The 14,308-nt window shown below is 43.3% G+C and overlaps 1 protein-coding gene across 9 annotated transcripts in view; it reads left to right on the top strand.

The window, feature by feature from the left end:
* Positions 1–14,308, top strand: part of lrba (LPS-responsive vesicle trafficking, beach and anchor containing) — a 312,184-nt gene that overhangs the window by 215,434 nt on the left and 82,442 nt on the right. For all 9 annotated transcript variants that reach the window (XM_079499894.1, XM_079499893.1, XM_079499897.1 and 6 more), the window contains exons 40-43: positions 3,987–4,104; positions 4,908–5,010; positions 11,968–12,083; positions 12,274–12,386. In XM_079499894.1, coding sequence (XP_079356020.1) covers positions 3,987–4,104; positions 4,908–5,010; positions 11,968–12,083; positions 12,274–12,386 — 450 coding nt within the window. The remainder of the gene's footprint in view (positions 1–3,986; positions 4,105–4,907; positions 5,011–11,967; positions 12,084–12,273; positions 12,387–14,308) is intronic.

Below are 14,308 nucleotides of genomic sequence, written 5' to 3'. Positions count from 1 at the left end.
GTTTGAGGGTCTTATCAGCCCGACACACTCACTCGCTCCGGCCTGGCCAGCAGGGACGGCTGCTGAGAGCCTCATTTATCTTGAAGTGCGCTTCTGATACTTGCTCCGTTGCCCAGCCCTCCACCTCCCCCTTCTTTCAGGGCAGTTTCAATTAAATATCAGTAGGTTGTGTCACCGTGTACGACTATGTGCTTCTGCCCCACATGGCCTGTTTCGCCCAGAAGTCTTTTCAGGGTAAATGGGGACCTGTGTGTGGATTTTTGAAACAAAGCAGGTGATGGAGAAGGGTCCTTTAATTGTAAAGAAAAATTACGTAATGTGGCAGCCAAGTCTATGGACTTTTAATGTTTGTTTAGAGCAGTTCGATGTAATTCGTTTGTCAGCAAAGTCTATGGACTTTAATGTTTGTTTAGTACAGTACATGACAACGTAAGATGTCATCTGGCTGATATAAATTCAATGGGCGCCCCTCACTTCACATAAGTGTGATTTTTGTTTGCAATACAGTGGTGGACGTTTTCACATGTGAGCATCTGTGTGCTTGTGAATGTGTATTTGTTTTCATGAAATTCTTCCTCCTTTGAATATGCTAGAGACTGGTATTGTGATTTGTGTATATGCCCTTGTGTTGTGCTGCTGAGGGTGGATTGTAGCTAGATTGGCACTGTTCTTTATGCGTGCGTGCGTGCGTGCGTGCGTGCGTGCGTGCGTGCGTGCGTGCGTGCATGTGCGAGCATTCGCCGTAGCCACACTCACCCAGTCTCTCTTCATGTGTCCTTCTTCATTCTGTCGTCGTTTGGACGTCTGACAGAGACAAACGACAGTGCTTCAGAAATGAGCAGCAGCCCAGCGCACAAACAGGTTGAAATGCTCACAGGGGAGAGAAAGAGAGAGAGGTACAGAGAGAGTGAGACAACGAGAGAGAGGCGAGAGAAACCTTCAGATCAGAGAGTAGCGCCTTTGTTTTCTGTTTGGCTGCACCCTTACTTTGAAATTCATCCGGTGAAGTCAGAGCGGAATCAATAGATCACTGTGCTTTATATTCAACCAATCAAGAAGGGTGCATTAGCTCCACATCTCCCTTTGAAGAACTCCTCCTGTAGCTTTTATCATTTCATCTTCATGTTTGACATTTAGAAGCTCAACAACCTAGTTCCATTTGTCTGCTTTTGTATGACAAACGTTTTAGATAATCAGTGTGTGATTCATCTTTATACACTTACGGTATGTATTTCTTTTCACTCACAAGTTTTATTCAGAAATTCCAATGGATGACAAAGTCGAGTCACCTCAAGGCCTTGACTCATTGAATAGCTTGTCTTTTCAAAATGGAATCATTTTAGTTTTTTGACATTCAGATTTGACTGAATTATTGCAATTTCTTTGCAATAATACAGCCATTTTCAAACGCCACCTTTCAGGTACACCAGCTTATCCAGTTCCACCATTTCTATCCATCATAGAGAAAGCGGTGGCAGCCATAACTCCCGGCTTGGACAATAACCTCTACACAACTGTAATTTGTCCGCCTGTGGCCAGAACGACCAGAGCATTTGAACGTGGCTCATTTATCGCATTCCCTTGTCACCCAGCTCAGCTTTTTCATCTGCAAGGGAAAGGGTGCTGGTGATATAGGTGGGGGAATGATGTTTGAAAATGTTATTTACAGCGTTCCCAGGGACGCATCAGTCCAGCGGAAAATACGATACCCCTGGCCGGCTGGCCAGGCTGCAGTACTGTCATCTCTCTGTGGAATTGGTTGGAGAACGTGCTTCATCAATTTTAGCCTGAGCAAATCCCTTATGTCTGCCGTGAGATCTTCGCATAGACTGCCAGGGGTGAAATAAGTCAACATCCTACCTTTTCAGAGGTGAAAGGTCATTCTTCGAGTACCGTATACTTGAAAATGAGAGTTCTTCATCTCATGCAAGGAAGAAACTGTACTTGAACTGAAATGAAAGAAATTGGTGTTGAAATATGAAGGTCAGGGGCTGACATGTACTGGGATTTGGCCGATGTTGGTTGAAGCGTGAAGCTGATTGGTCACCCTGTCGTCACACAGAAAAGATAAATCAAATTGATCCTCTGTCTGTTTGTCTTCAGAACTCAAATGCTATGTCAGAAACTGACTTGGATAAACAGTATGAAGCTTGTTTTAATCTTTTCTGAATACCAAGATGAAATTCTGCTGTCGAATATACAGAACTATAATTGCTACACTTACACTCACATGAAGAGTATACGTTCTCAAGAAAATGCATATTTTTATTGTAATTCTGTCTTAATGGCAAGTTCCGATCACTTTGATTTCTTTGTGTACACATGGGGTGTCACAACTCAAAACACAGGTCTCGTGTTAATGTGTTATCAAATCAAAGACTGGTGCTTATACAATATATATCATGCATTTCCAAACGTGCTTCTCGATTATTAAATTAATAATAATACAAAAAAAACGATAGTTGCAGCCCTTATTTGTTTATTTACCAACTAAAGCTGCAGTTGCGAGAGCATTATGACAGGGTTGCCATAGCTACAGGCTAACGGTACATGGTGGGGTATGGTCGTCCTGGGTCCCCGGCCGTTAAAGAAGGCTAGCAGACTGGCGCTAAGGCACCACCAGCCTGCTCCTCCAAGCCACTAATCCACATTTAATTGAACTCCAGAGACTTTGAAGTGAGTCTGTGATGCAGGCAGGTTGTATTCCTCAGAGAGCGAGAGCAAGGGAGAAGAGAGAGACTGTCCTCAGCTGGTGGCCTCCACCATCATGTCAGCCTTCCCTTAATGAGCCCTTGAAGTTGATGCTAGGTCCTAGCTCGCTAGCTCACATTTGAATATGTTTTGAATACTGCGGTGTCTACACCACTCTGTGACAACCTCTACTGACCCTTTTTCCACCCTCAATTCCACGTCTCTTAACACCATCCCACCCCATCTGTAAATCCTTTGAAACAAAACAGAGAGGGGGTGAAACAAAGTACTAGCCACCAAAGCAATGTTAAGTGGGTTGGTACCAAGGCTAAATGGCGGATTAGCCGAAGTATGAATCACAGGGGCAGGGCCAATCATCTGGGTCTGTCAGGCACTATGACAGCCATCAGAACATGTTACTCTCTCTGAAGCCCCACTGCAATTTCCACAGGGGCCGATTAGGCTATGCTCATCTAAGTTTTTTAGCTCTAAAGCTAGATAACATAATACTGCTTAACCTGAGAGTCAATGACCTGCTCGGAATTATAGAAGAACAAATTTCTAATAGGCTACTTAGCATAAACCCAGCTGCTGTTACCCTCGTCTTGATCCCTTTCATATTTCCTTAGAGTCAAGACACTGCAATACACCATTAAGGTGAATTTGGTTCACTTGACTATTATTTGTGTAATTATTAGTTATTTAGCTCCTATGCTAAATGCTCCTATCACCGTGACTTAATGCAACTGTAGAACAAGCTTCAGTTCATTAAATACCCACATTACAAGCAAACAATAGACTAAGTAGTACAAGGTCAAATGTACGGCACTCAGAAATAGACTGACTATGATCCTAGACCTAGTTGACCAGATAATGGGCACATGATTATGAGTCTCTGTTAACAATCTTGAATTGTACCTTCCTGATATGCCCCGGATATCTGTTCTCGTCTGTAATACTGATTAGGTTTTAGTGAACTGAACGCTTCCCCTTGCCCTGCTCCATCACTCCCCTGGGCTGAGCGGGTCTCATTCTCTTGTTAAAGGAATCTCTTTTTCATGGGGGCTGATCAATACAAAGCATTAATCGTAGCGTTCAGGACGACGCGCCATCACAGCATGATAAATGAACTAGCGTGGCCTTCCCTCCCTCCTGTTCGGCTCACGTTCCTCTTTCCTGTCTCCGCTCTCCTCCCTTCTCTGATTTCTTATGATTTGTTCCCCCCTTTGTTCATTCTGTGTCTCTTCCTTTTTCTTTGTTTATTTATTTTTCTTTTGCTATTGTGTGATATCCAGATTCTGGCCTATACGGAGGGGCTCCATGGGAAATGGCTGTTCACAGAGATCCGCGCTGTCTTCTCCAGACGGAACCTGCTGCAGAACACGGCCCTGGAGATCTTCATGGCCAACAGAAGTAAGTTGATTCTGTATAGAATAGTGTAGTATTGTATAGAACCGTTTTGATGGAAATGAATCGTCGGGTATGGACCCAGTGGGGTCGAAACGTTGTTATCTTGATCCTCCAATAAAGTAGAATTATTTGAGATGAGGCAGCTTTTCACATTTTTTACCTAAAACTGCACCGATCTGCATGAAACGTTGCATGCACACTCCCTATAGGCCAAGGACAAACCTTTGACCTGCATATTCCGCATCTGCCTTTTATAGCGCCACCAGGAGGCCGACTTTTGTTAAACACATTTTTTGATATTACTCCTCCAGATTCTGTCCAAAAATCTCACAAATCATTACACAGTATCTCTATGGTCATGTGCTCAAGTCGAATCTGTCCGATATTTCATATTCCATCCTAATTGGCTATAATTGGCTTTCACAGTTTGCAAGATTGCCCCGTTTTGAACAAAAGCCTCAAATCATGACCGCAGCATGCCATTTACGTGATATCTTTCACACATTTTCTTACTAAGCTGAGGAATATATCCCACCCTTTTCACATTGGCCTGTTATAGCGCCACCAACAGGTTGATTTTTGCAAAACACATTTTTAGAACAAAATGCCTCAAATCATCCAATTGCCATCAAAGGCGTATGAAGAAATGGCACCCTTTTCACATTGGCCTATTATAGCGCCACCAGGAGGCCACAACCTGACCTGCCCTGGTGGAGACCTGTGCCCTAGTTTTAGTCATCTATCTATATCTCTCCCCTCTCTCTCCCCCCTCACCCCCCCTCTCTCTCTCTCTCTCTCTCTCACAGCGGCAGTCATGTTCAACTTGCCAGACACGGCCACAGTCAAGAAGGTAGTCCACTGTCTTCCGCGTGTCGGTGTGGGCACGAACTTTGGCCTTCCACAGACCAGGTGAGGGACACGTGCGGACACACACACACACGCGCACACACACACACACACACACACACACACACACACACACACACACACACACACACACACACACACACACACACACACTTACATTTCTGTAATTTAAGCTTACCACTTAATTAAAGCTTACCAGCTCAATGCCATTCAGCACATGCTGTTATGGGGATCAGACCTGCGACTTCAGTTACAATACGGTACTCTAAACAGAGCCTTGCCTTGCTAATTCGAAACACCTATCGGTCACTGCAATGCACAGTTCCACTCTGTATGGGTTTGTCTTCCTTCCTCAATGATCAGATTTTGTCAGTTGATACTGAACCAACTTGATGGACACTCAGCATCTCGCATATCATTCTGTACTGTTCTGCACTGGTACAGACATTAACCAGCCATGGAAAGAAAACAGGGATGAGATTGAAAAAGGGGATCAAAATGACATGTTTGATGGTGAGTGAGTGAAAGTGTAGTGTGAGATGGAAAAGAAGTGCCGGAGAAAGAGCAGAATGGTTAACTTTACATCTTAAAACCTGAAACGTCACTTCATCCATCTTCTCTTTCTCTCTTTGCCCTTTCATGCACAAGCAAACACAAGTGTGCGGGCATTCACTACTCCTGTCTCTCTTTTCTATTCCCTTGCTGTAGTACACTACTGACTAATTGGCTTCACGCTAACACCATCCACTCTTTTTATTTATCCAGTTTTTTGTGAAACAAATAATGGCTATGGGCTGTAAGGCAGGATTCCCTGCCTCAGCTCACCCTTTACATAGCTATACTGGGCTTTCAAACCAGAAGCAAAAAACGTGCATTGTCTGTGTGAGGTGGAGTGCATGCCAGAGAAAGATGAAAGTAGACAACAGAATAAGAGTATTATATATAGAATAAACAGGAAGCAAGGGGTATTTCACTTCTGCATAGTTGCAAGGTGCTTGATAAACTACGAGAAGCTTCACCTAATGTCTCCACAGCAACAAAATGGGTTTTTGTACTAACCTACAAACACGACAGCTTTGTCTATTTGAAGGCAATGTGGAACCAATCCAGGGTCTTATAATTCCTGGTACAATGCGTGGGTGGTGGTGGTAATGGAGGCAGATGTGAAGTCTGACCACTGTCTGCATGCTTGCAGTTGTGTAGACACCATGTGTGCACCTTCTACTTTTCTCACATGCTCCCGAAAATTGTCATCATAATTCTCATCACCATCTAATAATCTTCCCAATGATGGTGGCAGAGTGACCAAAGGGAGCAAGGGGAGGAGTGCCTCTGGTATTAATTAAAGACCAGACATTGTGATGGTGTCCAACTTGTAGATGTTAATATTGTATTCATTCCCTATTGTGTGGCATCCTCCATTGATATACATGGCCTTCCCCAAGACACAGGTTGAGTGGTAGAGGTAATACCTCAGCTCTGCAACATTCCCAGAAACCTTGGCCTTGAACCATCTGTGGGTGTCGACATCAAATACATAAAGCACGATGTACTGCTGAAAAGTTCCATTCAAATATTTCCCTCTACAAATGTAGATGGAATGTTCGATGAGCATGGAGGGAACCTCAATGTGACGTTCTCCCCATCCAGTTGTCACCGGGGCAACATCGTCCAGTGCAGAGACAGTGTTGAAGACACTATATATATATATATAATTATTATTATTTATTTATTTATTTATTTGAGGGGTGCTAGCCCCTCCTATACAAAGGTTTAATGTTTGTCTTTAGTTCAATGTTTGTTTTGTAAACGCCATTGACAATGAAGGGCAAAATTACGTCATGTGTCATTTACGTCATATTGTCTCTTTATTGTTAATAGCGTTTAATGTTTGTGTTTGCACCGTTTGTTTTACATCACCTAATCAACATGAGTTAGACTTTAATATATTAGCGCCCCTCACTTCACACAGGTGTGATTTTTAATGTATTAATGTTATTGCACTATAAAAGTTATACATTAATATGCTGTGTTCAAATGTCAAATCAATCAACCTACCCTAATCAAAGCAATGAAAAAGGCTGTTAAGCTAGTCTATTGCACCTTATTGCATCATATCAAATGTTCATTGTTCATGTTGCGTTTATTTGGGATTGAATAGTTTTTATTGTTATTATTGTTTTCACTTGTTTTAAAATGAAAAGTGATGTGGATAACATTGGTTGTAAATAATCAAAACTCAAGTTAATTTCAATTGGGTCATAATAAATACGTATGAGCTTCATAGACAATGAAGTATTTTAAAAGCATTAAATGTTAAAGTAAGGCCTTAATGCCTTTATAATGCCTTTATAAACCATTGTTTTTTTTTAAATGTTTATTTTTGTGGCTTTCACCTTTATTTTATATTTTTTATGGAGGGACAGACAGTAGGCTGACAGGAAATGGGGAGAGAGATGGGGGGATGACATGCAGTAAAGGCCGTCGGGATCGGGAGTCGAACCTGCGGCACACTGCCAGACTGGATTACCAGCCATGGTGCTTGGACCGCTGAGCCACGGCCCAGGCTAAACCATTGTTTTTAACCTCAATAACAATCTACCATACAAAGTTTGAAATCCCCAAAAGTTCGGCCCAAATCTTAGACAATGACATGTGTAAACACTTCATTGAAATAACATTGAGAATAGACAATAGAATAAACAACAGGATCCCTTTCTGCTTCCAAACAAATCAGCAACGATTTAACTCATAGGAACATGTCAGGAGGAGATGAAACAAGACACTGAATGTAAATATATTCAGGCATGTACAGTATAGACGAATGTTTTTGGCATTAGTGTGGCCAGCAATCTCTTAGTTCCTAACTATAATCATTCATCCATGTCATGACAAATGTAAAGTGTATTTTTTAAGGTAATAATATTCAATGGTCCATGAAGAAGAATAAGTAATGCAAGTTGTGTCAACTCAATTTAGATCAAAGTTGTCATCAGAGATTGACACAATTTAGCTAAACCCATCTTCAGTCAGTGTGTCACAGACGCTGCTCTTCTCCGTTTACATCTTCTGTGGCAAGGTCACTCATATCCCAAGGGTTTTCTGTTGTGCTTTTTTGCTATTTTTGTGTATCGGAGGCTAAATTTCAATTCAGGGTGAACAAACTTTGAGGAATTGCAAGGCGGTGCATCCCACTCATAGACTGATCCCACTGCACTGTTATCTTTAGCACAAGTGCCTTTGCAGTTCTGGTGTGAAAGCACCATTTGTCTGCAGCAGGGCATATGCCACAGCGTAGTTGCCTTTAAATACGGCACCAAGAGTTATCTTAAGTATTCTCTGCTGCGTCAGTTTATTACGAATATACCTATAATACATAGCAGCCTATAGGCCTAGTGTGACTTTATTATAGGCTGTGTAATCAGTCTCAATGCCAATACTTGAGAAAGTGAGTTGTTGGTAGCTGGCTGGTAGCTCCAGCCAAGCAATGTTCAAAGATCCATTTTGACTTCGCTGGTCATTTCTGAGGAACAGTGTGAATATGATTGTTGTGTTTGCTCTTGTGGTAACCAGGGAGCTGAACACAAATGTCTAAAAGCCTGAAGGATTCTCTATTCTATTGTATGATCCCAGATGCATTGTTGCCGACAGTTCCTTGTCTCTATTGGCTGACAATGTTGTAGCACAATGCTGGTGCTTTATTCACGTGTGTGTGTGTGTGTGTGCGTGTGCGTGTGTGCGCGTGCGCGCGTGCCAGGCTCATTAATCAAGGTATTTTGCCGGCCGGGGGCACCTTGCCTCTTTGACCCAGAGACAGCTGTAACTGGGCATTTTCAGTTCTCTCACCAGCACAACTACACTGCCCCAGAACTAAAGCATCTCTTGACCCTCTTGCGAATACAAGAAACGTGTGCTGCTCGGAGTGCAGATCTCCGCCTGTGTCAGTCGAGGGGTACATGAGGAAACAAAATAGTTTGTACAGCAGACAGTGCAAGTGTTTGTTTTTGTGGTGCCCCCTACAGACAGAAGTGAACGTGTCTTTGGAGATGCCTTTAATAGAGGCCCCTCGAAAATGTGTGAAGGAAGTTACCAGTACTTGCAAATGTTATCAAAACCCTGTTTTGTGGTCATTGTCACATAATTTGGTGGGGAAAAGTCACGTTGTGTCATTTGTAAAATCGCTTTTAGAGTCAAATTTGGGGCATACTTTGAAAGCCGATTGTAGCCAATTGGAATGGAATCAGAAAAATACTGATACATCTTGATCAAATGGAAAATCTGATCAGGCTGTTTCATGGGCATGGTCTATATATGGGGAGTTGCTTCAAATGTAGCTGGCCTTACATTTTGTAGGCAAACACCTCATCACTGTGAACAACAAGCTTTCCTTTGATGCATTACTCCGACGTCCCAATAATCCGACACCCATAAATCTGACTATCCAATATTGCGACCATAGAGCCCCATACTAACCCTATCCCCAAACCCTAACCGCATGCGGAAGCCACGGGTGAGTCTTGCAGTCAGACTAATGCTAGCAGTCATTGTGTTTGAGTTAGACTATAGACATCACTGTGTTAGTGGACATATCCTACTACAAAAGACTTAACTTATAATTTATTCACTTCACCTCATTTCAACTGCCAAATTAAAACCACCTTGAAGGCTCTTCACAGTCGACACATTTCATATGTCGGAACATAATTTTTGTAACAAGGCTTGTCAGACTGATTTATTTATACAGTATTTTATTATGCTTATTGCACTGTTTAGACCTCGACCACGACTCACATTTTGGAAAAGGTTCATGGCGCTGTACATGATCTTGCACTTTGCAAGTATCTCTGGGTAAGCGTGTCTGCTAAATGCCTAGTGTAAATTGTAATAATGTGCAGGTACTGACTGTACTGTAGGTTTAACCAATCAGCCCTGATTATGTATGCCTACCCAATTGTCTTTCCTGTGCACAGACTGCACACAAGGGCAGTTTCCAACATTCTTTAATCATTTTGACAATTGGCTAAAAATGCTCAAATTAAATTAAAAGGATTTTTTTTGTCTCGACTCAGAAATGCACTTAGATCCACTATGAAAGCATAAGAGCATATTCCCATTCAGTAGTAGTACAGACAACGGGAAGGAAATGATCATTACAGCTCGGCACGGTAAACTTCTATTTGAAAAGGGCGTATTTTCACTTTGGCGGTGCCCTAATGACTATAATCTCACACCCTGACAGTGATTAATTCCATCATTTTCCTTTGTTTTAATTGGATTGGGGGTCATTTGTTTAAGCCCCCGATGCATACATCATGCTCCCAGGGGCCCCAATATGCACGCACGTGCATGTGAATGTGTGTGCACGTGCACACCCTCATACGAATTCAACCCCTATTTACCGCATATTTTTCTTCTTAATTAGCGGGACCTTAAGTTCAATAAATATTTCATATAGGCTTTTGTATAATGAAGGTTTAATAAGGCCTAAGGCTTTTTTTTGCTCTTCATTCTGCTAAGTCTTGTTCTCATAATGTGTGAATGTGTACCCATTGACTTTAAAACTATTCTTTGCCCAATGTGTAACAGGACAAAACCTCTTTTAATGTGTATATGTTCTGTGCTATACCACAAATTGCCTCTCGGAGGACAAGTCTAAGCTTAGAATGTGTCATGTTATATTTTAAAGGGAAATAATGGATAATAATGTGTGGTTGTCCACTTGTATGCCTGTCCACTTTATAAGATACTTTGAAACCTTGGAATTTTCTGAGTATATTCAAGGATGAGGGTGCAGGCATTTGTTCCGACATAACAAGAGTCCGACAGTCATTAGTCCGACACCCGACCTAAACACTAGCCTAACCCTAACCGCACGTGGACGCCATGGGTGATATGTATCCCGCAGCACGGGTGATTTGTAACCGGCAACGCATGTCGGGAGCCACGTGTGATTTGTAACTGGCTACTGGTGATTTGTAACCTGCAGCACGGGTGATTTTTAACCCGCAGCGCATGTCAGACTATTTGGTATGTCGGATAAACGTCTGCACCCCCATGGATAACGCTAAGAATTAGCTTGATGCCTATGACCAGGCAGATTGATGCCTATGACCAGGCAGATTGATGCCTATGACCAGGCAGATTGATGCCTATGACCAGGCAGATTGATGCCTATGACCAGGCAGATTGATGCCTATGACCAGGCAGATTGCAGGATGAACCCCACTGATATTGTCTGTTCATCCTTCTGCGCCCACAATTCCTAATAATAATTTAGCCTCCCAATTTGGGTGCAAGGAGCAGTATAGCCTCTAGAGGCTGACAGTGGCCAAGAGTCTTAGTATTTTTATTGAGCAAGATTTGTAGGAAGGCTGAGATAGAGACAGAGAATGAACATGCTGGTGGAACTCAATGCTAGGTTAGCAAGGGGTAGTTGTGGTGCCAGCTATGAGCATCTTAACACCCCGAGCGGCATAAACAGAGTTCTCCGTCCTATCAAATGGTAACGCCCAGCGCTCAGGATGGAGATTAATAAAAGGACGGAGATTTATTGACATCAAAACCGATCGCAACGCTCCACAGGCTGGTTGCGTCTGTTGGGCAACATTCCATGTAATTTCCGGTTGGGACGTCATCGAAAATGTTCCCCCCCCCATTTTAGCGTGACGTGAATAACTCTTGATCTAAATCATTCCGTCCAATTCTAAGCAAAGATTATGTTTTAGACGGCCCATCGCGGTCCCGTCGCTAGTCGTGTTAGAATTAATCATACCTCCCGTTGTTGTCGATCGCCTCGGGAGTGTTTTGGCTACATCAAGCTAATTCAGCTACATCCGAGATGCCTGGTGCATTGCTAAATGTGCTCCGTTGCTGCAAATCGCTGGAAGCTCTGATTCAATGGTCCTAAATACCAATGGGCGTTCATGGTGTTAATAATACACATGAGTTAGGAGGTCTGATAATTGCAGAACCTAATTGAGGATCCTTGCCCCTCTCCAGACGTATCTCCTTGGCCACACCCAAGCAGCTGTACAAGGCCTCGAACATGACCCAGCGCTGGCAGAGACGTGAGATCTCCAACTTCGAGTACCTCATCTTCCTCAACACCATCTCCGGTAAGAACACCTGTCATGCTGTCTGTCTGAGGGTTGTGGAACCTTTCTGTTTCATGTGGGCGATGCAGGAGATGGAAAAACGCTTTGACTGAATGAATTGGTCAAATATCTCTCTCACTTAATCATATTCTCTCTCACTCTCCCCCTCCCGGTACCACTTCTTTCTGTCTCTCATCGCCGCTACTGTCAGGCCGCACGTTCAATGACCTCAATCAGTACCCAGTCTTCCCCTGGGTGATCACTAACTATGAGTCAGCAGAGCTGGACCTGACTCTGCCCAGTAACTTCAGAGACCTGTCCAAGGTAAGACAATGCTTCCTTCCACAAGTCTGGTTTGTGTCCTAAACTGCAGGAGATGGAGCTGTGTGTGTGTGTGTGTGTGTGTGTGTGTGTGTGTGTGTGTGCGCGTGCGTGTGCGTGTGCGTGTGTGTGTGTGTGTGTGTGTGTGTGTGTGTGTGTGTGTGTGTGTGTGTGTGTGTGTGTGTGTGTGTGTGTGTGTGTGCGCGCGCGTGTGCGTGCCCCGCGTGCAGTGTGCACATGCTTGCATGCATCTATGTGCTTGCATGTATGTGTCAGTCTCCAGTCCTGATTAGTGGTTGTGTAATTGCCATTGATCATAGTTTAGTGCAGCAGCTCTTTAATCACCGGTGGCTGATGGCTATCTTTTTACGTTGCTGGTACTCCTCAGTCAAAGACTCCTCTGTTGGGGCTTTAGTTATGTGACGTTCTTTTGGATTAAAACTGATTTAGCTTCGTTCACTTTATTTTCACTTAATTCACTTTATTTTAGGTCATGTTCATACTGCAGCATCCAGGGCTGGCCTCCGTATGTGTTACACTCACTGTGTGCAAGTATTGTCGATGCATGCACATTGGCAGTTTTATTAGTTGCAGCTTTTATGCATTGCTTACTAGCTTTCCATAGGAAATCACCTACAAAATTGCCCTAGGGTTCCATGCCCCTTTAAATTGAGATCAACAAAACAAATATTCCTTTTGTTTCTGTCAAGCCAGCTTTTTCTCCACATTCTGTCTGCATGTTCTATTTTGAATGTCATTCTGTGTGGAATTCATAATTTCATAATTCACTGATCGACCTTTGACCTTGGCCCACTCCCCAGGAAGTGAAGGGAGGTTCCTTGGAAAGTCCAGGCATCAGGGGATTTAGTCTTAAGATACTACAGCATGTACCACATCCAATGGTTCATGCAGAGAAGTGCCTCCTCCACAAATACAGGCATTCACTCAATTCATTCATTATTTCTCTTCCAAGCATGCTTAAACATGTATACTATAGTGTACGCACGCACGCACGCACACACGCACGCACGCACGCACGCACGCACGCACGCACGCACGCACGCACGCACGCACGCACACACCACTCTGACCCCAGCCAGTTTCAGTGGATCAGACTGACCGTCCGCTGTGCTGTGGTGTCCAGCGGTGGGAGGACATAGGATTAGTTTTAGAGTGAGATGATGGAGCGACTGTCTTTCTGTTGGAACCAAAATGGCCGAATAAATCAGCCGGAGAAACAAAGGCATGTGAGCTAATGGACAGGGGAGATGCATTACCACTCCACATCCACACTCATTCAGACTGGGCCAGAGATGGAAGGCAGAGCTCTTTATTATCTGGAGACACAGAATGGTACATGCTGGAGTTGGACAAATTGTTATTGACATACGTACACATGGGAGTCTATATACAGAGCGCGCACGCACGCACGCACGCACGCACACACACACACACACACACACACACACACACAGTCACACACACACACACACACACACACACACACACACACACACACACACACACACACCAACATCAACACTAGCTAAGCAGTATCATTTTATTTACCAGAAGTGGGTTATGTGGGCTTATGTTGCCACGCACACACTTCCAAATTCCCGAAGACAGATAAAAAAACACACTTGCACACATTACAATTTACAATTTAGGCATTTAGCAGACGCTCTTAATCCAGAGCGATTCACATTAAGCAAGAACAAAAAGCATGGAAATACATCACATACATAAAATTAAAAAGTAGTTATCATGGAACATGCGTAAGCTAAGAACGTAACATTGTTCGGTATTTATCACACCAGTACTAAGACTACACTGCCCAGCAAATCAAACATATGTACTTTAGTTACCAGGTTGTGTTCTCAGCTCTGACCCCCTTTCTCTCAGTCTCCCACACACACACACAC

Source organism: Electrona antarctica, assembly GCF_951216825.1.
Source record: "Electrona antarctica genome assembly, chromosome: 4".
Lineage (NCBI taxonomy): Eukaryota > Metazoa > Chordata > Actinopteri > Myctophiformes > Myctophidae > Electrona > Electrona antarctica.
This window is presented reverse-complemented; position numbering and strand designations above follow the sequence as displayed.